Genomic DNA, 22,799 nt, shown 5'->3' with positions numbered 1-22,799 from the left:
TATCAGTGAGTGCTTTTAAGAAGATGTTCACCAATCATTCTGTAACAGGCCCATCAGTTTTCCAATAATTGTTTCTGCACCAAAATTAACAATGCTCTTGAGAAACAGAAGGGACCCCCAGCGGTGTTTGCAGAGAGGGGGAAGCCACTCAAAATCAGCGAGATGGCAGACAAAGCAAGTCCTGCCCCTTTGATACGTGTGGATAATGCATGTAGAAAAGAGGTGGGCCTCGCGCTGCAACCCGCCATCTGCCACCAACCTAGGACACTGCTGAGAATAAGGGAAAGTGCAACTATTTAACTTAAGCTAAATGTCCCGGCAAAGGGATGACGATCAACAGCACATGAGCATCAAGAGGGACCAGAGAGCGTATAGAAAGTCTTGCTTTGGGTTCGTTTATGCAATTTAATTTTTTTGTCTTCACATAACAGGCAAATGGGGTCAGTGGATTAAAAAACGGGTTTGGGGCAATAAACCACTGAAACCATGATTCATGTTCGCTTTCAAACCAAATCTATGGCAGGGGTGTCCAACTTGCGGTGTCACGTTGTCATGTGATGTATCGCGACTCCCCCCCCCCCGGCTTAAACCAGGGGTGGGCGTGACCAGCACACGATGCATCCGGCCCACGGGCCGCGAGTTTGACACCCCGATCTATGGTTTAGCGTGACGTGTAAATAGGAGCATTTTGTTTATTCCCAGTTTGTTTTGTATCCAAACCAAGCATGAAACTAATTCAGAGAGATATGCAAAGGAAATGCTGCTAAGAATGGAGAGGATGATCTAAGAATGAGCACAGAAGTATCTCTCTTTTTTTTTTTTTTGGTCTGCAAGACTAACACTTGCTTATTTGATTAACTCTGCTAAAACAATAAAGTAGCTTTGGATTCTAAATTATGCTGGAAAATTAGAATTCTTAAACCCTCTCTGTGGGCACATGCGCCGTCGCCAGCTGCTCTTCCGGGTTCCGTTGTGCACATGCGCGCAGTGGCCAGCTGGTCTCTTCCGGGTTCCTGCATGCACATGCGCACCAGCCAGCTGGTCTCTTCTGGGTTCTGGTGCTCCGATGTGCGCACACGCTCCAGTTTCAGTACTCGGTGCCGAAAAGGTTAACCATCACTGTCCTAAACCAAACTTCCCAGGTCCCAGAAATAGAAATCACCAGCTCTTACTTAGGTCTCTATGGACTGTTTCTGCCACAGCTATCCATGCATTGATGCTTGAACTTCAGACAGCCTGGTACAGCTGGGTGTGCCCATCTTCTGCGCTCTCTGATACAGATCTGAATCACCAAAATAACGGGCCCGGTAAAGTAAGCCTTCCTCTGTAAAAGGAGAAAGCCAAATCATTAAAGTTACAGTCCCAGCAGCTTGCAACTTTTCGTATTGCATTTCTGATCTACTTTCTGTATTTCACTGGAGAGAGTTATGTGGTTACCTCATTTTGTCACCTGCCATCCTGAGCAGAGAGCTGCAAAAACAGTTGTCAAAAATATTTATCCACTGCTAAACTCTGCCCCAGATGTTGTGGTTACCGCTTAGTTTAGGCAGAAATTTTAAAGGAGGTGAGTGCAAAGATGGAAAGCGTGGGGACTATTGTTCCATTTGGATATTTTAAACTCTTAAATTCAGGGAAACAGGACAACAGAATTAGTGCAGATTGTAATGATCAATAGGGCTGTATAAAGCATTTGAAAAGAGCACTTTGCAAGACATGCTAGCCAAACATTCTTCCCCTCAGCATAAATACATTATATCCTCTGGAAAGCTCATATGGCTCTTTGCAGGGTCTGTTTGTACATGTGTGCACACATAAATAACACTTGAGCTGCAACAGCTAAATTGTCAAATGCATCTCACTTATAAAAGTGGCTGCATTTTAACTACCAATAGCCTCTTTCCTTCTTTGTGAGGCCCGATTTACAGGGACGGGATATAAATATAATAAAGTAGCAAGTGATAACACAGTATTTCTTGAAATGCACTTTACAATGCCTTGATCCCGCATTTCTCTTTGTCCAATATCTTAAGAGCTGAGCTACTCACTCTGCTGTTTTTCTTTCCAACAATTATTTCGAAGGTTTGCAATATAATCATCTTCCACGCTCCTCTCTACATTTTTAAGATTCGTGCCTGTGTATTCTTCTGCAAAGCTGTCACCTACATAGTAAGACACTTTCAAATGCTCAGTCGTTCGTTTAAATACATGGCCCACTGACCTGGAGGAAAGGAGGACAAAAAGCAATGGTCAAAATTGCACACCTGCAATTTGTTTGTTTGGATAAGAAGACTAAAAGACCCCCTACCAGCCAATCCCACCCTCTGCCATACTGCTCCCGCCAGAACAGAGTATAGTTGTCAAGCCCTTTAAAGGAGAATCAATTTAGATTATCCATAAACTGGGCTGGTGTAGATTATCTGCAGGCAGAAACAATGTAAAGCTTAAGAGCAGGTTGTTTCTAGCTACTTCAGGGGAAGGGAAAATTGAATGAGGGCGGAATGAGCCTAAACAGTGGATATTAATGGACATAAGCTTTTGTAGAAAAATAATGAAATGTGATTTGGAATGGAGAAAGGGGACTGCCTCAACAAACTCTCCATTATCTCAATGGTTTGTTCCTGAAAAATCCCATTTTGTCACCTCTTTCCAATGTCCTGAACCACTACTGGCACCCAGGGATGGGCTTCAAAACTTTCAGCAACAGGTTCTCTGCCCGGTTGCTGGGTGGGCGTGGCCATGGTGGGCGTGGCCTAGTCGGCCTCCTGCACCACGGCAGGGGGCCCATTTTCGCCTTCCCCAGGCTCTGGAGGCTTTCCTCGAGCTCTGGGGGGGTGAAAAGTGCCTCCCCTGGGTTCCAGAGGCCCTCCGGAGGCCCGTTTTCCCCCCCTCCCAGTGCCTCCATGCGGGCCCTGCACTTATCTCACATCCAAAATGGGCCGCGTGGAGACTCCTGGGAGGTGCAGGGAGGGGTGGGCAGGGCCAGCCAGGGGTGGGATTTGGAAGTTCTCCGAACCAGCCATAATGTTAGCTACAGGTTCTCCTGAACCCGGGCGAATCTGTAGCAGCCCATCCCTGCTGACACCCCAGAGACCTTCTAAAAACCACGTTCAATTTAGGCCTTTGTTCTGCAAGCGTGTCACCAGTTAAGGAAAGGTCTGAACTAACCTGCTGCAGATGCTCACAACTAGACATATTTCTGATACAACCAATTGGAGTCCCATGGCTGAAGCAACAGGAGGCGTTTTTCTCTCTGATGCCGGGGACCCCCGAAAGAAACAACTTGTGCTAACTTGAAAAGAGAGGGAGCTCCCCTTATTACTTTGGAAAGAGAAAAAAGGAACCTGATCCTCTCTGTGCTACAGGGCTAGATTAAAGCAATCTGCTGAGAAGACTTTTCCCTCTGACTGAAAAGTACGTTTCAGTCAGTCATGTTTCAGAATGTCTACAGGCCTTTCTCCCATGTTTCTCAGCACTTGACGTGAGAAATCAGTCGCTCTTAAAAGCGGCTCCTATGTTTAGTAAACACTTTTATTTTCAATGCATTTCAAGGCTAAGCATAAGCCCTTGGGACAGAAATGATAATCTAATCAGGCTTTGCAAATCACTAATTGCTTTGTCTTAATTGTCCCCTCCCCCCCCCAGTTTTTGGGCCATGCAAATTATTCCTTCTCTTTGTTTCAGAAGCCATGTTTTTATGCAAAGCTAGAACCAGTTCTTGGTATCTTGAGTACGGAATCCCTCCATTTCAGAAGAGTAGAGTGCCTGGCTCTCATTGTTACAGAAAAATGTCAATATTATGGTTGAGCTAAAGATGGCAAAGATTTGTTTTTATGGAAGAAATGTCTATCACTCTACATTATGCATAGTTCCATCTGTTCGTTTTACTCTTATCACATCTAATTTCAAGAGATTTTGAGTACTTTTTCTGAGGGAGGAATTCTTGTGAATCTACTTGCTAGATCTTTACAAAGAAATGGTTCTTTTGGCTTTCCTAGCCTAATTAAGGAACCCCATCCAACTCACCCTAAAGGTAAACGGTCCCCTCGCACATATGTGCTAGTCGTTCCCAACTCTAGGGATGGTGCTCATCTCTGTTTCAAAGCTGAAGAGCCAGTGCTGTCCTAAGACGTGTCCGTGGTCATGTAGCTGGCATGACTAAACGCCAAAGGCGAACAGAACGCTGTTACCTTCCCACCAAAGGTGGTCCCTATTTTTCTACTTCCATTTTTTATGTGCTTTTGAACTGCTAGGTTGGCAGAAGCTGGGACAAGTAATGGGAGCTCACCCCGTTACGCGGCGCTAGGGATTCGAACCGCTGAACTGCCGACCTTTTGACTGACAAGCTCAGAGTCTTAGCCACTGAGCCACCATCAACTTACCCTACTTATATCTTATCCTCAACCCTGCAGAGATGGCACTGTCTCATACAAACAATTGCTATTTCCTCCTGAATAAGATAAGCATTCATAAGCATTTACAGTGATACCTTGGTACTCATTCTTAATTGGTTCTGGGAGGCACAATGAGTACCAAAAGCTATGAGTAACAAAGGAATTTTTACCATAAGGAATAATGTAGTGAGTCACAAGGCAACCGACATCAATAAGTTCTAACATGTGCATTGAGTACCAAACAAATGAGCACCGGGACAAAATTTTCACATCAAAATGCGTTGAGTACCAAATTCGATGAGTTTTAAAGCAGTTGAGTACCAAGGTAGCACTGTAAAACAAAAATGTATTTGCTCCTTAAATCATAGGTACTTCTGCATCACATACGAGAATACTAGAGATTTCTTTTACACATGGTGAGATTTTTAGAAATGGGATGTTGCTTTTTGCCTCTGCAACAGACACTTAAATCTCTGGTTGGCTGCCTATTTGTACATGTTCCTACCCACTTTCCCCCATTGATGCCATCCAGAATGAAATTCTTTTAATACCCTGGGCCTTTTGTCAGAAGACGACCTCTTAACCCAAGACAGACATACAGTCAAGCATTATACACGTGAATTGGAGACAAATCTTTTTCCCCCCATTTGACAGGTTTGTTTACCTGGGTGATAATCCAAACAAGGATTAAATTTACCACTTAATGGCTGAACTCCAGCCATTTTTAACAGCAATACATTTTCCTCCACCAAGAGCAGCTGGCAAGATCAGGTTCTTCTAACAACTTCGTCTGCTTGGAAGGAAGAACTGATAAGGCAGCATTGCCCCCTTCTGGCTACCTGCTGTATTCTAGTGACAAATGGCTGGTGCAGTGCATGTATAATGTATTCAGTCACTCAGGCAGTGGATGGCATTGCTTCCAAAATGTTTGCCATTTGGTTAATTCTGCGGATTTATTTGCGGTGAGCCAGTGCACTCAATCCATGTGGTTTCCTTTTCGAGTCTCGTGTATGTGTGTGTGTGTATGTGTATGTATGTGTGTGTCGTACGAAAGTCGCCTCACATGAACAAGTTCCAACTCATGGTTTAAGTAGCATCTTGGGAATGGATAAGAACACATCAGCTCATACGATCAAAGCAGAAATGGGTATCCGTTCCAGGCATTCAGAATAATAAAGTTTCCACGTGGCTGGCAGAGGATTTAATCAATAGATCCTGATAGGCTACCCAAAACATGTCTAGCAGACCAAATTTTTAATTCCTGGGTAAACTAACTTACTAACGTTATTTCACACCCAGAGGTGGTATTCAGCCGGTTCGTACCGGTTCGTGGGAACCAGTAGCGGAGATCGCGGGTGGGCCCACCCCCAAGTCCCAGCTCTATGCTGTCCTATTTAGGCACGGTTTTCAGGCTGGGAGCATGCGTGGAAGACGCACGTGCGAGCAAAGCACATGCATGGAAGGCTGGGCGCATCTGTGGAAGGTGCATGTGTGTGCGGAAGATGCACACGCACGCAGGACAAACCAATAGCAACAAAATGTGAAACCCACTGCTGTTCACACCCAATATTTACTCTCAACTGTCTCCCAGGCAAGGGAATTTTTTAATGAGGGGTCCTTGGCGCTCTCTGAGCTTGGTTGTTTTCATTACCCCAAATACGTTCCCCAACGACATGTTACCTAGTTTGGGTAATGAAAAGCCTGCAAGAAAACAACCAAGCTCAGAGAGCGCCAAGGACTCCCTCACATCAACCACGAGCTACAAATATTCTCCTTTATTAGAAATTTTTAAACAGGAGTCCCAGATATCAGTGTGCAAAATGACATGGAATTTTTGGTAAGGAAAAAAAAATTGCTCCTTAAAGTTGGTTTTACTAAAAAGAAAACTCTTTTTTCAATTCGAAAAATACCTATCAATCAGTTTTGACACAATTCTCAAGGGCTATTCTAGAGCAAGATTTGTGTTGATGGATCTCGTGGCCAAATATGAACACTTCACCTTCACCATCTCCTGCCATATCATGAGAGAATGTGTACATGCAGTGGCCCAGCCATTATATACATACTTATTACATACACTACATCAATACATGATATTACTCATTTTTTTTGACTGATATGCCCGTCTTAGATACTTAACATCCCTACTTGAAAGACCAGCCCATTGGGATCTGGATGTCAGATTGTCTTATTTCCTCCTGGGCTCTAATGTATACATTCTGGGGCAGATCTGCTAAATTCATAGTTAAGGCAGTTGAGCTAAGAACTCATTATATCCTGTAAAAGTGATATATTTATCTGAATGCTTGTTCTTACACACATGTATTTTATTACTGTATTTTCTTGTCTATTTTATCCTAGAACAACGTAGAACCTATATTGACTTTTTAAAAAGTACGATCTAAGACTAATCAATAAATTATTCAGCAAACAAGCTATTGAGGAAGGAAATGTGGATTGAACAAAGGGAAGATTTCTTGTGAGTTTCAGGAACCGGAGGACTTCTGCATCTAAAGACAAAGAGAAATATCTTGGCTTCTTCCAGCCTATGACATGGAAAGCTACTAAGAGCTCTTATCAAGGCTGTGGTCTTGCACAAGGGCCTATACAGTCATGCCACCAGCTGATAAAAATCTATGGAAGATCACAGCAAGATGTTGCTATGAAGAATAGCTAGAGGAGGAGGGAGCTTCAAAGAATGACAATGTCACACAGTTTTTAAAAAACTGCATTTTAAAAATATTCAAGTGTTAAAATCCTTTATTCCGGGTATTCAGACGTCAAAATTGAAAATGCACATCTTTCTGGTGAAATATTTCTTTTTATGGATTTTGGGACAAAGTTGATTGGGATAGTCGGCTTCAAGCTTGGGAGATTACATTCATGAATTCTGCTTTTGTTAAACACTGAACTCCAAAAAGCTGATTTGTTGAGCCTGTGCTTTGGGATCTGAGTTCAGCTTCTGAATTCGACATTTAAAAAATGCAGAATTTATGAAATTTGAACTGCAAACTAAAAGATGACTTATCCCAGTTTGGTTCAGGAATTCTTAAAAGCAAGTATTTTATCATAAAAATGTGCTGTTTCAATTTAAACAAATAGTGAAAGGATGCCAAACTTGGCTATTAAAAAGTGCCAATTTGAATGTATAGTTTATAATCCTTTTTTTAAAAAAATCTCCTTAGAATGGCAGAACATATGGAAAACTCACACCAAACCACCTCTTAAAGAATGGAATTCTAGTCAACATTTTACTAAAACCCAGCTAAACATGGTGGCATCCTAACATGCAATACAATATATGAGGCTTATATACTCCCTTATGTCTATTAGTTGTGACTTGTTTTACCAGCAGACGACTTGGAACCAAAACCTATCAGTCAAAGGATGGATGTCTCCTCCAGTCCAAGGGCTCAAGTGTCCACATTTCTTTCCCTTCTGGCTGATTCAATGCCAGGCTGGAGAAGGACCCGCAGAGAAATCAGATTATGCCTCAAGGTTCCAGCTTCCAACTCATCACTGAATGATGACAATGTGAAAAGAATGGAAAAGCACCCACAGCCTCAATATCCAAAAATCTTGTCCTCACAGAATAAGGAGTACTTTTGTGTAGGCAATATCTCCTGCCTTACCTTCGTCAATTCTGCATGTCAATCCATCAGTAAAACTGACAATTGCACAACAAAATAGCCAGATCTTCTGCCAGAACCACCTAAAGCCCTTCATATAATAAGGGGGCGGGGGGGGGGGCAGCTTATTCTTACAGAAGGTCCACATTTCTTTGTTTTCTACTTTCCTTTTTGGACAATTTGCATGAATAGGGTCCATCCTTCCTGGTATCATAAACACTGATTGGTAGGAACCTTCCTAGAATTCAGGGAGATGCTTTTTCTGACATATATGAGAAACGCCAGGGCTATAACTTGGGGCATGTACCCTGCCTAATATCCCCTCCTTCTGTCATTGTCACCTCAGCATTTAGACTCGCTAGAAAAATTCCACACTGAGGATTTCCTGACCCAGAAAATGGCAGCCAAAAGGCATCCTTCTAATTACATGGTCAAGATCATCTATCTAAACAGTCAATCTGTGGAGGATTTCAGATGCCACAGAAATGCTTCTTTGTGTGAAATAGTACCCTTGATGAGAGATGATAGGTTGGGTCAAGTTTCAACTAAATGAGTCTTACTCCCGTAGACCGTGAAGTCCTACAATTTACATGTAAATGTTTACCACATAAATACCTGGATGTTTTAAGCCAGGGGTCTCCAACCTTGGCAACTTTAAGCCTGGTGGACTTCAACTCCCAGAATTCCCCAGCCAGCTTTGGGGAATTCTGGGAGTTGAAGTCCACCAGGCTTAAAGTTGCCAAGGTTGGAGACCCCTGGCTTAAGCAATCTTATCCCAGCGTGCATGGTATGAAACCAAGAAAAAAACAAAGAGAGATGGGAAAAACACACCAAAGAATACCAATCACTGGTCAATAAAAGCTTTGCTCTTAAGTCTTTCCCCAAACCCTACCACCCAGGTTAACTATAGGGACAAGAATAATGGTCACTAACGGTCTGTGGCTCAAACTGTAAGGTGGACTGGAGACCATCATCTGGCTAAGGGCAGACACGATGATGAGAATGAGGATAGGCATCAGCTGGACAAACAGCCCAAGGCCACCCTGGGAAGAAAGAATTGAAAAGATCAATCATTTGCCTCCTCCAAACCACTTACCTTTAACAACTTTGGTTCAAATCTCGCCTCTTTGGTAGCCCACAATGTGCTTTTTTTTTTTTTTTAAACTTATGGCTTTTGGATGTCATGTGAATTTGCTCACATTTGATTTAGTCAATACCACGTGGTTAGTCAAACCATGGCTTAGCATGATGTGTGAAGACTAACTTCTGAAAGGCCCTATGGTTTCATACCAATTCAGCAAATGCTTGAAGTACCGTATTTTTCGGACTATAAGACACCCCTGACTATAAGACACACCTAAATTTAGAAGAGGAAAACAACAAAAATGTTTTTGGCCTACCCTTTTTCGGGCCTTTTCCAGTCTTTTTTCAGCCTGTTTTTGAGGCTTTTTTCGGCCCAAAAAAAGAGGCCGAAAAGAGCCCTGAAAACAGGCCAAAAAAAGCCCCGAAAACAGACCGAAAAAAGCCTCAAAAACGGGCCCCAAAAACGGGCCGAAAAAAACTTCGAAAATGGGCCAAAAAAAAAAGGCCTGAAAAAGGCCAAAAAAAGGGTGTGCGGAGGCAAAAAAATGATTGGCAGGTGGCAGGGCTTCGGCAATATTCGGTCTATAAGACGCATAGACATTTCTGCCCCCTTTTGGGAGACAAAAAAGTGTGTCTTATAGTCTTATACGGTATTTTGCATGTACTATATCTTTACATGTCTGTATTACAAACTAAGTCATGGTATGATTTTTACCATGGTTTGTTGAATAAGCTACAGTTGCTTGGGTCCACACAACCTGGTAAAACAAAATCAACTTATATTATGACCAAGCATATTGTTGAACCCAGAAGCTTTCTAAACAATTCTATGAAGTACTGCGGCCAATCTAAAGTACTGTACACTTATTCACAGCTTTTGATCTTCCCTGAACTCTGTTCCAAATTAAATCATCTGGAAAAAACTGGAAGGAAGTGCAAGGGACTTCAGGTTAGTCCCGTTTTAGGTATTTATTTATTTGTATCCTGCCTTTATTATTTTTACAAACAGGGTGGCAAACATATCCAACACACCTCCCTCTTATTTTCCTCACAACTCTTCCTCTGTGAGGTGAGTTGGACTGAAAGAGAGAGTAACTGGCCCAAGGCCACCCAGCTGGCTTTCATAACTAAAATAGACCTAGAACTCACGATCTTTTGTTCTCTAGCCTGGTGCCTTAACCACTAGGCCCAACTGGCTCTCTACTTCCTCCTTGCCTTGTTTCTACATGTTCCATTCTTTGTTCTAGAAGATTAACTTCTGGAAATTAACAAAATATTCCTGCCCTATCTGGATTGGGGCACTCCAGGAGAAAAATAATGATCTGTGAATGGACCAGACATATCCTCTAATAGCACTGATGACGTTACCTAGTTAGGGTAATGAAACGTCTTAAAGAAGACAAGCAAGCTCCAAGAGCACTAAGGACTCCTCATATCCTCTAATAAACAATATTCTGATAGAAATGAAACCCTAAGTTCCACCTGTGACATTTAGTTTATTTTATGAATGGGTATGAATCCTTATTTTAAGATGATGGGAATCATGTCTTGCCTAATGACTGTAGAGCAGGGTGTAAACACAAGGCCCACGGACTTGATATGGCCCGCAATGTGGTCAGATCCAGCCTGCGGGGCCGTCCTGGAAAATGTAGGGGGCCAGCCCGCATCGCTTCGGCCCGGTCTACCCAATGCAAAGAGGAAAAATTGGGCCAGTGTGGTTTTGGTCTGGTCTACCCAATGCGAAGAGGAAACATGCCAGCAGTTTGGGGAGTGGCGTCAAGCTGGCCACGCCCGCCCAGTCGACATCACCCACCCAGTTGGCCATGCCCCCCCAAAGGTCAACCACAGCCCTGACGCGGCCCTCTATGAAATTGAGTTTGACACCCCTGCTCTAGAGAGTCTGTGGTAGAGGCCAACACTGAACAAATGACGTTCTGCTTCATAGCTTTTATTTTCTGGAGGATGAGTCCAGTAATAGACTCAGCAATCAGAATGACTCCATGCTAACTCCAATATCAGAGGCAGGCTGTTCCTCAATATTAGGTGCTAAGGAAGATTAGTGGAAAGGCATGAGTCTTTACTTTTCTGTTTGCAGCTTTCCGTAGGCGACTCATGGGTACCCAATGTACTGGTAAAAGATCTTTGCAACAAAACAGAGATCATTTTCAAAACACATTTTCAAAGACTTTCAGCACATTGCATTACAAAAGCACGATAATGCTGTTACTTTAGCATTAGGCAGGAACTGTACTCCTACACCTAAATAGCAATGAAAACTGCCTTTATGAAAGCAACAGTTAACTGCAAACCAAAAGCCTAGCATCCTCCTGCACTTTGGGATTATTAGCAAAGGAAAAAAAAATTAAACAGACCTCCTAAGGAAACAAGCAATATAACAAAATGCCATTTGACTGAAACAGATCGGTGCATGGTCTGAAATATTTTCATTTCTCCCTTTGCCTCGCTTCGACTTACATCGCCTTGATGTTCTCGTCTGTCTTGCCGTTGGTGGTAGGTATACCGCATCCTGCCATTGCTATATACATGTACGTTACCTATGAGAGAAAAGAAGCTTTTTAAGAATAGTCGAAGACTGTCCATCAGCCAAATATCCTTGAGAGAAGCTCCTAATTATCCCTCTTTTTAAAGTGAAGTTTAACAGGGTGCTTTCAACTGAACGCAAACCAGTTTCGTCTATTTGTTTGCGAATTGTGGATGTTGTAGCCAGCGAGTTCAGGAAAGACAAGCTTAGAAGGTGATAACGGATGGATGGAAGAACGGTAACTGTAACGATAACAAAGGCAGACTGGGTTCTTTTGGGGCGGGGATGGGGGCGGGAGGGGAGCTTATTTGGATACTGGCTTTTATAAAATGCCTGAACACTCTGTTCCTGGCCGTGAAGGATAGAAGCCAAATTCCAATTACTGAGATTCAAATAGTAGCCTCAGCATCGTTTGACTCTTATTTTCTGCTCTCCAAGGAACGCTCTTGGTGTCAGTCGTAAGCCTTTTTTATTCAGGGAATAAAGTGGCGGTAAAAGTTGTGAAGTCCAGGGACTTTTCTAGCCCAGGGGTCTCCAACCTTGGCAACTTTAAGACTTGTGGACTTCAACTCCCAGAGTTCCTGGCTGAGGAACTCTGGGAGTTGAAGTCCACAAGTCTTAAAGTTGCCAAGGTTGGAGGCCCCTGTTCTAGCCCTTTCCTCCCTCCCCCCCTCTCTCTCTCCCCCACCTGCTGCACCATCTGGCTGTTAAGATAAGCAGCCTCAGATGGCCGCTCTGGGCCCCCAACTCCTTGGCCACAAAGGGTGCGGATTCCCAGAGGAAGTTAATCTCACGCGGTTCTCCCTGGTGTTCTCTCCAAGTAGGCTCCACCACTCTCGGAGGCTTTCTGTTGCGGACTGAGATGTTGTAATCGCAGCGTCTTCTTCCTTTGGGCTCTCTATTAAAGGTGGAGCCTGCCAGGGAGACTCAGGTAAGTATGCCCCCCAAGCCTCTCAGGAAAACCCTTCCTCACTTTTCGAAAACCTGCAGATTGAGTTGCTGTTGTTTTATTCCTTTTCTTTTATTCGCTTGGCTGCTGGATCCTCCCTTCCCTTTCCTATCGCTTTGGAATGGACCGTGACCTCCACATCCCCTCCTTGACCCTTCGCTCCACTAAAAAAAACCAATAAGCTGGACAGAACTTGATAAAACCAAGTTCTAATTGGTAAAATCGGGACAGCCCTCCTCCTGGAAATGTCTCCCCGCTCAGTTAGCTATCTATCCGCGAATCTCTCACATTTCTGCTGCTCTAGAAGTGGTTCATGTTTTAATGGACATTCAATCCTTTCAACAGCCAAGCCAAGGCATGCCGTGCAAGTGATAAATGTTTAGGAGAGAGCATGGCAACCTGCTGGGATGGAAGGTGGAAGCCCTCAAAAAAGTTATCAACAGGTTAGATGGTCATCAACGTGGACAGCGGAAAGTCAAAGAATATTATCTGGACGCTGGGCTTAGTTTTCAAGGCGATTCTGAAGCTGAAATCAGCACACGGCCAGAAGCTCACGGACACATGCAATTCCTGAGTTGCCAACAATTCTGGTTATAAAAATGCTCAAAGGTGTGTGTGTGTGTGTGTGTGTGTGTGTGTGTGTGTGTGTGTGTGTGTGTAACTCACAAAACGCACCTTTGTGGATACTTGGGATGTTGAACATAAATCTACAAGTAATTTCTTCGTGGATTAGTATTATGATTCAGGGGGAAAACTGGAAAACCATTGTGCACCACTTGAAAGAGTGGAATTTTTTCTTTGCAACAATGTCGATATAAGCTCAAATACTGAATCTCGGTACAAAATGTGAGGGTTGTTCGCCGACATCAAAAGAGGACATTTGCATCCTGGCTTAGATTTCCACATAATGGTATAAAGTTTGTAGAGACTCCTGAGGTTTTTTTTTTCCTTTTGTTATTTCCATTCAGTTACGATCAAAAGCATTAGCAAATCGTTCCAAACAGTTCGAGCAAACAAGCAAGCTGAGCTACACGCTATACGAAGGCAACCTCAACTGATCTCTACCACCCAAACCAGTGTACTAGACCATGAGTCTCCAACCTTGGCAACTTTAAGACTTATGGACTTCAACTAATTCTGAAAGTTGAAGTCCACAGGTCTTAAAGTTGCCAAGGTTGGAGACCCCTGGTCTAGACAATTTTACCTACAGAAAGATGCCTTCTAGATCCCCCAAAAGGTGATCACCCATCCTCTTAGGTGGGATTAGAAGAAAGCTCAAGACAGAAAGTCAGCAAAAAAGCTTCTCTTTTCTCAACAGATGCTTTAAGAGTGTGAGGAATGGAATGTTCACTCCCCATAGCAAAGCACAGAACTCACCCAACAGGAGCCCTTTTCTGCCTATAGCTTCATTCTCAGCTACAATGTGTAACTCTGCCAACAGCACGTTTACTACTAGCCTGAAGACACTTAGATCCGGTTACATTCTCAATGTCTGGGCCCCGAGGAACAGAAAGTAACTTTAAAATACTTCTCTTCTCCAAGTGTCCGTGCAACCTGACCCACGGCCTCAGACCCCGATTTTATCTCCGATAACCATTTTCCCAACAATATTGTTATTTGTCCAGCATATGAAACCTATCAGAAACTTTCCTAGCATTATAGATCTAAGTCAACACCTCCCACATGGACAATCTTTTGGAGGTTGCAACTCCCATCGTATCCAGCTGGATAGACCCATGACCTGGTTGATGGTGGATGACATATATGTTTTTGTTAAATACATCATCAAATTTCCATTATAATTTTAAGGAAGTTTCAAAGACTGCCCTGTCAAAGAAAGGCTGGCCTAGGCTTTTCAATGAACACTGTTTCCTCTGGCGTAACAAATGAGTCAGGCTTCCATCTTGGATTTCCCTCCTTGAGGAAACAGGAGAAAAGCCAACTCAGAGGTATTTCCTTTCCTTTACAGCCTTTCCTTTGTCAGCTGGGAACATAAATTCCATGACTTACTAGAGGGAAAACCACCACCAAAGAACATATTGAAGAGATCTTCTGGAGAAATATCTGCCTCAAAGCCTCGGTTGAAGTCCGCATGACCATGTCGCGTAGAGCTGACTTTGGCATCTCCAAACTGGTCGTACTGCTTCCTTTTCTCTGGATTGCTCAGGACCGCGTATGCATTCCCAATGGCTAAAATGTAAGAAAGAAGGAAATCGTCATATTCATTCCCTTGGCAATAGCTAATGTGTTAATGGTGATTATAGCAATAGCAATAAGATTTATATACCGCTTCATAGTGCTTTACAGCCCTCTCTAAGTGGTTTACAGAGTCAGCCTCTTGCCCCCAACAATCTGGGTCCTCATTTTACCCACCTCGGAAGGATGGAAGGCTGAGTCAACCTTGAGCCTGGTGAGATTCGATCTGCCAAACTGCTGGCAGCCGGTGATCAGCAGAAGTAGCCTGCAGTACTGCACTCTAACCACTGCGCCACCGCGGCTCATATTATGACGGAACAAATCAGGAAATGTCCAGCATCTCCCACCTTATATTCAAATCCATCACCCACAACACTATTTCTTTCAGCCTGTGGGCTCTAGTGTTCTGAAGATGTTCATCCTACCTTTAGAGGAAAGATTACTGATAAATTTACATCACATGTCTTGAGAACCTAGGAAACCATTTGAATAATAAATAACGATAACCATATCCCATCCTTTTTTCTGAAATTCAGTTCAACTTGTTCCATAAAAAGATATTTCCAAGGGAAAAGTAGAGGAAAGAAAGACTGCATCGCTGGTGCAAAGACTGGATCTTCTGGCTATGGTTTACAGCTGTATTCAAATGTTCATTTTGTCACGTGACCATTGCACTTATCAGGAGATTAGTGGTGCAGAGTATTATTTCTTGTATGTTGTTTAACATTAGATTGCAAGCAGGCTCCAATTATTTTCAGATTGCAACTATGGATTGGAAGGTCTGAAACCTTCTCACAAGTCTTTGCCATACTATTAAAGTTGAGGTCCAGACAACTTAGAGATATGGTTTCTCTAGTGGTCCTGCCAATAATTTATACATTATACAAAGCTGTATTCCAAAATGAATACTGTGTTTCCCTGAAAATAAGACCCTGTCTTATATTTTTTTGAACCCCGAAATAAGCGCTTGGCCTTATTTTCGGGAAGGTCTTATTATTTTGGGGCACGTGGAGCAAGATGGGACTCCTCTTGCCATCTTACCTGATTTGCAGCTCTGTCTCCCTAACCCTAACCAGAGGAAATGGCGGTGACCAGTTGTGCATGCATTTAAATATTTTCGGGGGGCGCTTATTTTAGCAATGCACTCAAAAGCCCAATTGGGCTTATTATCCGGGGAGGTCTTATTTTTTGGGAAACATGGTAAAAAGTGGAACCTTAGCATGCGTTGGATTTTTCTTACTACACACATGAGCTGGCTTTCGGTGAATCTTTCAAAGGCAGCTCCTCAGAAATGAAATGAAACACAGCTTTATACAGAACCAATCATGGGGAATCAAGTAAGAAATACATGGGGGAGGAACTCTTCAAAATGATTCCAACGGGATTTAAGTGGAATTAATGAAGATTCACACTAATCCCTTGCATTTTATTCTAGCTTCTCTTTTTGAGTCTTACTTTCCCTTCCTTTGCTACCCACCTTTCAATTTGGTTGCATCACTATGATTTATTTAATAAAGTAAATATTCTTCTTTGGAAAAATTATTCTAGGAAATGCCTTCATCTCAGAATAACTAGAAATGCAAGTTAACAGAAAATAGCTAGGGAGCAAAGTAAATGGCAAGAATTATGAAGCAACGGAAATGAACTCAGGGTGAATAAAACATTTATAATTAGTTGAGGCACAGAAGCTACCATCAACATTACTATTATTATGGAAAAATACAATGGTCAAATCCAAATTCATCTCTGTAATCATATTGTTGCTGTTGTTTGCTTTGATTTCAGGTTCGTTGCTAATATAAATTATATTTCTTCTAAATTATATTTAATATTTTTATTCCTCAAATTAATTTTCCCATTTATAGGAAACTGTCCTTGACTTCAGTTCCCATCCATAATTATCAGATGTTCAGACTTATGCTATCGTGATTAAGCACAATATTGCAAAAACACAGTAACACAATACTGACAGTTTTCACAGCATTACAAAAAAAGCATGACCAGAAGAGGAATAAATCGGCAATAAACTATAACCACAAAAGTTAAAACCAAACAACATGAAAAATGCCAGGGATTAAGTACCTGTGTGAAGGAAAGTCTATGTACTGTAATATTTGATGAAAAAGAGCAAGATTATCTTTGAGAAATATGCCTAAATTTGGTGCGTGCTCATCTCATGCTTGATCTAATGGTTTTCAATGGAGTGTTAAGACTTAATTTTCTTTGCCTGAATGATCAAAGCTATGGTTTAACTGGAAAGGAAATTCTAAAAGGGAACAGAATCCTGAAACTTCAAAAGACAATGTGCTAAAAATGTAAAAGTATAACATTTCCATTTTATCAAAACTAGGTGCATTCTTACACTCTTGTTATTTATTAACAATACAGCCATTTAAAAGATGCTGAAACTATCTACGTGCCGAATTTGGCTTGCATGGGTTTACTCTGCAAAACGAAGAAGCGCAATTAATTCCAGCAAGGTCTAAAACGTAAAAATAACACCATTATCATCTGGCGCTGCAAAATGGAAAATTAAAGGATCAACTGACATCAGTGACTGAAAAACATTAACCGAGGCATCTCCAGAGAGAGAATACTAAACTCTCGGAAGATTAAACAAGAGGAATAAAACATGCTTAGCTAAAGATAAACTCTTGGAAGATGGTCCAGTAGAAGGAGGCTAAAGTGTTATTTAGCTCATGCATCACAGTTGTGATATATGGATCTTGGAAAATCCTTCAATAAACATAATAATATAAAGTCTACAAATGAAGAATCCTATGTAGTGTTAGTTTTGTGCTAGATATACTGTGGCTGTCTAGACAAGGACAGTTTTAATCTGATTCCAACTAAGAAGAGTTGGAAGCTAAATCTAAGTCTTATGTCTATTTCCCCCTGTAGTATGGCTGTATTACTATTACCCTTCTCATTTTTTTGACTACCTTTCTTATTGGTATCATTATGATTATTATTACTCTATTGCTTTGCATGTACAGAGAGCTTATGCACCTGAGACAAATTCCTTGTGTGTCTAATCACACTTGGCCAATAAAGAATCCTATCCTATCCTATCCTATCCCATCCAGTCCCATTCTTAGTCCCAGCCCTAACATAAAAGAGAACAAACGAGTACAGTGCTGTGATCCAAATCCTGATGCAGCTTCCCAATTTCATGGCTGTAATTAACCCTTCAGTATTATTACTCACTGAGGGATGCAATGGCTCAGTGGCTACGACACTGAGCTTGTCAATCGAAAGGTCGGCAGTTCAGCGGTTCGAATCCCTAGTGCTGCGTAACGGGGTGAGCTCCCATTACTTGTCCCAGCTTCTGCCAACCTAGCAGTTCGAAAGCACGTAAAAAATGCTAATAGAAAAAATAGGGACCACCTTTGGTGGGAAGGTAACAGCGTTCCGTGCGCCTTTGGCGTTTAGTCATGCCGGCCACATGACCACGGAGACGTCTTCAGACAGCGCTGGCTCTTTGGCTTTGAATTGGAGATGAGCACCGTCCCCTAGAGTCGGGAACGACTAGCACATATATGCGAGGGGAATCTTTACCTTTATCTTTATTTTATACTCAAAAAGTACAGCCAGGTTGGTCTAATGGTTAAGGCACCAGGCTAGAAAGCAGGAGACTTTTAGAGTTTTAAGTTAAATTCCGCCTAAGCCATGAAAGCCAGCTGGGTGATTTTGGGCCAGTCATTCTCTTTCAGTCTAACGCACCTCGCTGAGTTATTGTGGGGGAAAATACAAAGACGAAGGCATGTTGACATTTGTTATTTGTAAAATAACAAAGATAGAATGCAAGCAAACAAACAAAAATAGTAGTTTCAGCTTGGGAAAAAAAATATTTTGCTCAGGTGACAAACTGAAACAAAAACATTCAGTTTCAAAGCTGTGTTTGAATTCAATTATTGATTTCTAATTGAAATCCAAGGCACTAATTAAGTATGAAGATCACGGAGGGATCATTTCAGCATTTTAATATTTAGGCATAATCTTAACTGTTACAGCAAAATCCCAGGCGTTTGCACCATAAACCCACATGTAACTTTTCAGACAAAAAAAATTCCATGTGTTCAGGATACATTCAGATTGATTGACACTTTATGACAAGTACATTCCGGGTCCCACTTGTAAATATACATGCATCTAAGACTGTAGCCATAAGGAGTGTTTTTCATCATCTCTTTAGAAAGAAAACATATCAATTTGCAACAGAGCTTAACTCATGGAGAAGGGAGTATCAGATAGCAGTCTTCATGTGCCTGCCTTTAGCACAGAAATAAAATTTTTAATCAGGTGGGAATCTGTTTCTTTTAAGCACTTATAGATAAGTCCGACTCTTCATTTATTTATGCACCAAATTATTAGGGATTTCAATAAACACCACCAACCCATTCACAGGTTTGCTACCCTGTCTTACAGCAACTATAAAAAGTGATTGAGAAGTCTCTGTATCAAATGCATGAAGTGAATAAGTTAATCACACGTACATTTATTTTACAACTTTTTACTTGATTTTTAAGAGCATTTAACATAGCAAGAGGCCCTTTCCACTTCCCTTTTAATGATTACAAACCAACAACATCCCCCTTTGGTGGACTTCCGTCACTAAAAGGTATAATTTTCAGGGTGCAAAGACACGCCTCTTGGAAGAAAAGGGGTATTTTTTTTACCTTTAAATGCTTCTGTGGCACCCGGTGCATGATTTTTATCAGGATGAAATTTTAGAGCTAATTTCCGGTAGGCCTTTTTCAGATCCTCATCAGAGGCATCCCTGCCGACGCCCAGAATTTCATAATAGTCTTTACATTGTTTCACCCTAAAAGTTGAAAAGACAGACGAAACACCTCATTTGACAATCTATTTAAAATTACAGGTTCTGCTTCTCCTGAATTAAAACTCATAGCAATACAGTCCCTTATTTCCCTTTTCTGGATAGAACCCAAATATTGAACTGAAGATCAGACTCAAGCCTGTGAAAACGGTGCCCTCAAGTGGCACACATCTATATTACTTTAAAGAAAAGAACTCGGAGAACTAAATATAAACAGAAGAGGACGGCTTTAAGAAAAAAAAAACCTTTTAGACATACCGTATTTTTCAGACTATAAGACGCACCGGAGTATAAGACACACCTTAGTTTTTGGGGAGGAAAAGGAGAAAAAAGCTGATTGGCTTTCCCCCCAATCAGCTGTTCCCAGAGGTGCGTCTTATACTTTGAAAAATACAGTAATTACCCCCCCCAAATCTAGATTAAAAAAACCACTAAAAGTATTATCCTCTATAACAGCAGTGTATTTTTCCACTTCAAGCCACATTAATTGTAATTTAAAAAAGCAAATTATAAGAAGTCAAACAAATCATTTTTAAGGAACAAACATTTAACCAGTTGGTCTTTACCTCATACTGACAACTCTTGCTTAGGAAACACATCCTGTTAGAAGTCTTCTGAATTCCCTCTCCCTTTCCCAAAGACTGAGGATGCTATTGATCAACATGTATTACTGCCTTATGTATATTTTACCCATTTACCCTGTTTCCCCCAAAATAAGACATCCTCTGATAATAAGCCCAATCAGGCTTTTGAGCGCATGGCAATAAGGCCAAGCGCTTATTTCAGACAGGGTCTTATTTTCGGGGAAACACAGTAGTATGGCTGTATTTTTAACCTTCTCATCTTTTCTACTATAGTCTCTTATTAGTATCATCCTTACTCCTCTGTTGTTTTGTATGTACGCTGAGAGCTTCTGCACTGGAGACAAATTCCTTGTGCGTCTAATCACATTTGGCCAAATAAAGTAGTCTATCCTATGAGATTGCTCTTCCAACTCTAACCGACAAGTTGTTCTATGATTGTAACTGTGGTCTGTTGGTCAGAATCTTAACTAAGGCTTACCTCTTCACAGCATCTACTTGATCCTGACTGTAACCTTTGCTGGTATCACCCCCGGCTTCTCCATTGGCCGAAGCAAAATCCTCGTTTCTTTTTTGACTGCCGAGGTTGGAGGATTCCTTGGGCTGCGAATGGTCATCTGCTGACTGTTTGCGCTTGGTGAGCGAGTCCAACAGCGCTACAAAGAGAAACGTTCAGCATAGATCCAGTGGTTCCATTCTCACAAATTTATTTTTTTTCTCCCCCACCCCACCCCCCGTCATTACCAAATGTTCTCATCCTCATTGACAAATCTTTTCATTAGAACCAATCAACCATTCTTTAAGCTTTTGTTTGATTTCTTCCAGAAGACTCCAGAAGTTTCTCCATTTCTTTTTGAGAAGCACGTGTAAAAATGTGCATGATATTAATGGGCAGATTTCAAGATTTATTGGAAAATATATAAGAGCCGCGGTGGTGCAGTGGTTAGAGTGCAGTACTGCAGGCTACTTCTGCTGACTACTGAGATGGCAGTTCAAATCCCACCAGGCTCAAGGTTGACTCAGCCTTCCATCCTTCCGAGGTGGGTAAAATAAGGACCCAGATTGTTGGGGGCAAGATGCCGACTCTGTAAACCCCTTAGAGAGAGCTGTAAAAGCACTATGAAGCGGTATATAAGTCTAAGTGCTATTGCTATTGCTATTAGAAACTCAAAACAGAAAGATTGCTTTCTGATACCCCTCTCCCGAAGGACTCGGGGCGGTGAACAGCCAAAATTAAAAAACATACAATATAAACGTTTAAAATACGTTTAAAACAGAATTAAATCCAAAATGGCTCCCCAATTTAAAACGCCTTACCCATGCCCCTATAAATAAGATGAATTTAAAATTTAAAAATTTAAAATTTCCACATTTAAAAAGGGGGAAGACTTAGGCCAGGCCAGCTTGATAAAATAGAAAAGTCTTAAGCGCGCGGCGGAAGGTGCGCAGATCCGGGATCCTACGTATCTCCAGGGGGAGCTCGTTCCAAATCGTAGGTGCCCCCAGAGAGAAGGCTCTCCCCCTAGGGGCCGACAGCCGACATTGTTTGGCCGACGGCACCCGGAGGAGCCCCTCTCTATGGGAGCGTACTGGCCGGTGGGAGGCTATTGGTGGTAGCAGGCGGTCCCGTAAATAACCAGGTCCTAAGCCATGGAGCGCTTTAAAGGTGATAACCAGAACCAGAATTAGAACCAATACAGTATTTTCAGAATATTTATTCCTTTATATTCTTGAAATGGGACACCTTCCAAAATTAAAATTGTATACGTATGTCAACATATAGTCATTTAATCCTTACAAATATTTTAGTTGTGCCTAGTCTTTTATGTGATTTTTATTATATCAGGGTTTTTGTGGACAGGCTGTTAGATAAGCAACATACATTTTAAAATCAATAAAAACAAAACTGCATACTAAAAACAGGAAATCAGAACAAATAAGCAACTAGCGTTCAGCAACAAACAGAACACCTAAATTGATACTGCTGGTAAGATCCTCACTTATCCAACTTCATGCCAAGAATTATGTTGAGTTTATACATAGTCTTCAGGATCTTTGAAATCACATTTCTTTGAACAAACCATAATGATTTGGCTAACTTGTAATACTAAACTATCAAGGGTGAATTCCCATCACATCAGAAACTAATTACATTCTGGCTTAATGTTATGAGTAAACCTTATAAACAGTTGTTTCAATACCATAGAAATGGTTAGAGGAACATAGAAGACACTTATCTGGGTGGCAAAAATCTGGCTGACCACTAGAAAGCAACAATGAGTCTTCTGTATCTCCATGCTACCATCTAGTGGTTGTCCGGATTTTTATACGCTACATGCGGAATGTTTTAAATAACGGGAAAAAAGAGAGCGTATCTAATGGGATAATCGCAGAGGGAATATTAGCTACATCCATTTCCAAAACCTCAGTGGCTGCCAGCTCTCTAAATGCACAAAGACCTGATGTAATATTGATGAATTCTAGTACTTTAATTCCACTTTTGCAAAGAACGTGAATCTCAAGAGTTTATAGCAGCCCCTTCTGATTCAGCTTTGCCGTAATGTTAATGTTCTTGCAGAGCCCTATTC

The 22,799-nt window shown here is 41.7% G+C and overlaps 1 protein-coding gene across 3 annotated transcripts in view; it reads right to left on the bottom strand.

Annotated features, from left to right (window-relative positions):
• Window positions 1–22,799, bottom strand: part of DNAJB12 (DnaJ heat shock protein family (Hsp40) member B12) — a 36,019-nt gene that overhangs the window by 5,115 nt on the left and 8,105 nt on the right. Inside the window, exons 2-9 of one of the 3 annotated variants that reach the window (XM_070945262.1) lie at window positions 20,693–20,867; window positions 19,470–19,615; window positions 14,605–14,784; window positions 12,440–12,559; window positions 11,579–11,658; window positions 8,954–9,063; window positions 2,046–2,218; window positions 1,173–1,324 (exon numbers count right to left, since the gene is read on the bottom strand). In XM_070945262.1, the coding sequence (XP_070801363.1) occupies window positions 1,203–1,324; window positions 2,046–2,218; window positions 8,954–9,063; window positions 11,579–11,658; window positions 12,440–12,559; window positions 14,605–14,784; window positions 19,470–19,615; window positions 20,693–20,867 (1,106 nt within the window). In that variant the 3' untranslated portion in view covers window positions 1,173–1,202. Of the gene's footprint in view, window positions 1–396; window positions 1,325–2,045; window positions 2,219–8,953; window positions 9,064–11,578; window positions 11,659–12,439; window positions 12,560–14,604; window positions 14,785–19,469; window positions 19,616–20,692; window positions 20,868–22,799 lie in introns of those variants that run through there. The other 2 variants (XM_070945263.1, XM_070945264.1) reach the window with 2 other exon arrangements.

The sequence above is a fragment of the Pituophis catenifer genome, unplaced genomic scaffold (genome assembly GCF_029215685.1).
Source record: "Pituophis catenifer annectens isolate HBS135680 unplaced genomic scaffold, rPitCat1.0.hap2 SCAF_6, whole genome shotgun sequence".
NCBI lineage: Eukaryota > Metazoa > Chordata > Lepidosauria > Squamata > Colubridae > Pituophis > Pituophis catenifer.
Note: the sequence above shows the minus strand (reverse complement) of the source record. Positions and strands in the feature narration are given on the sequence as shown.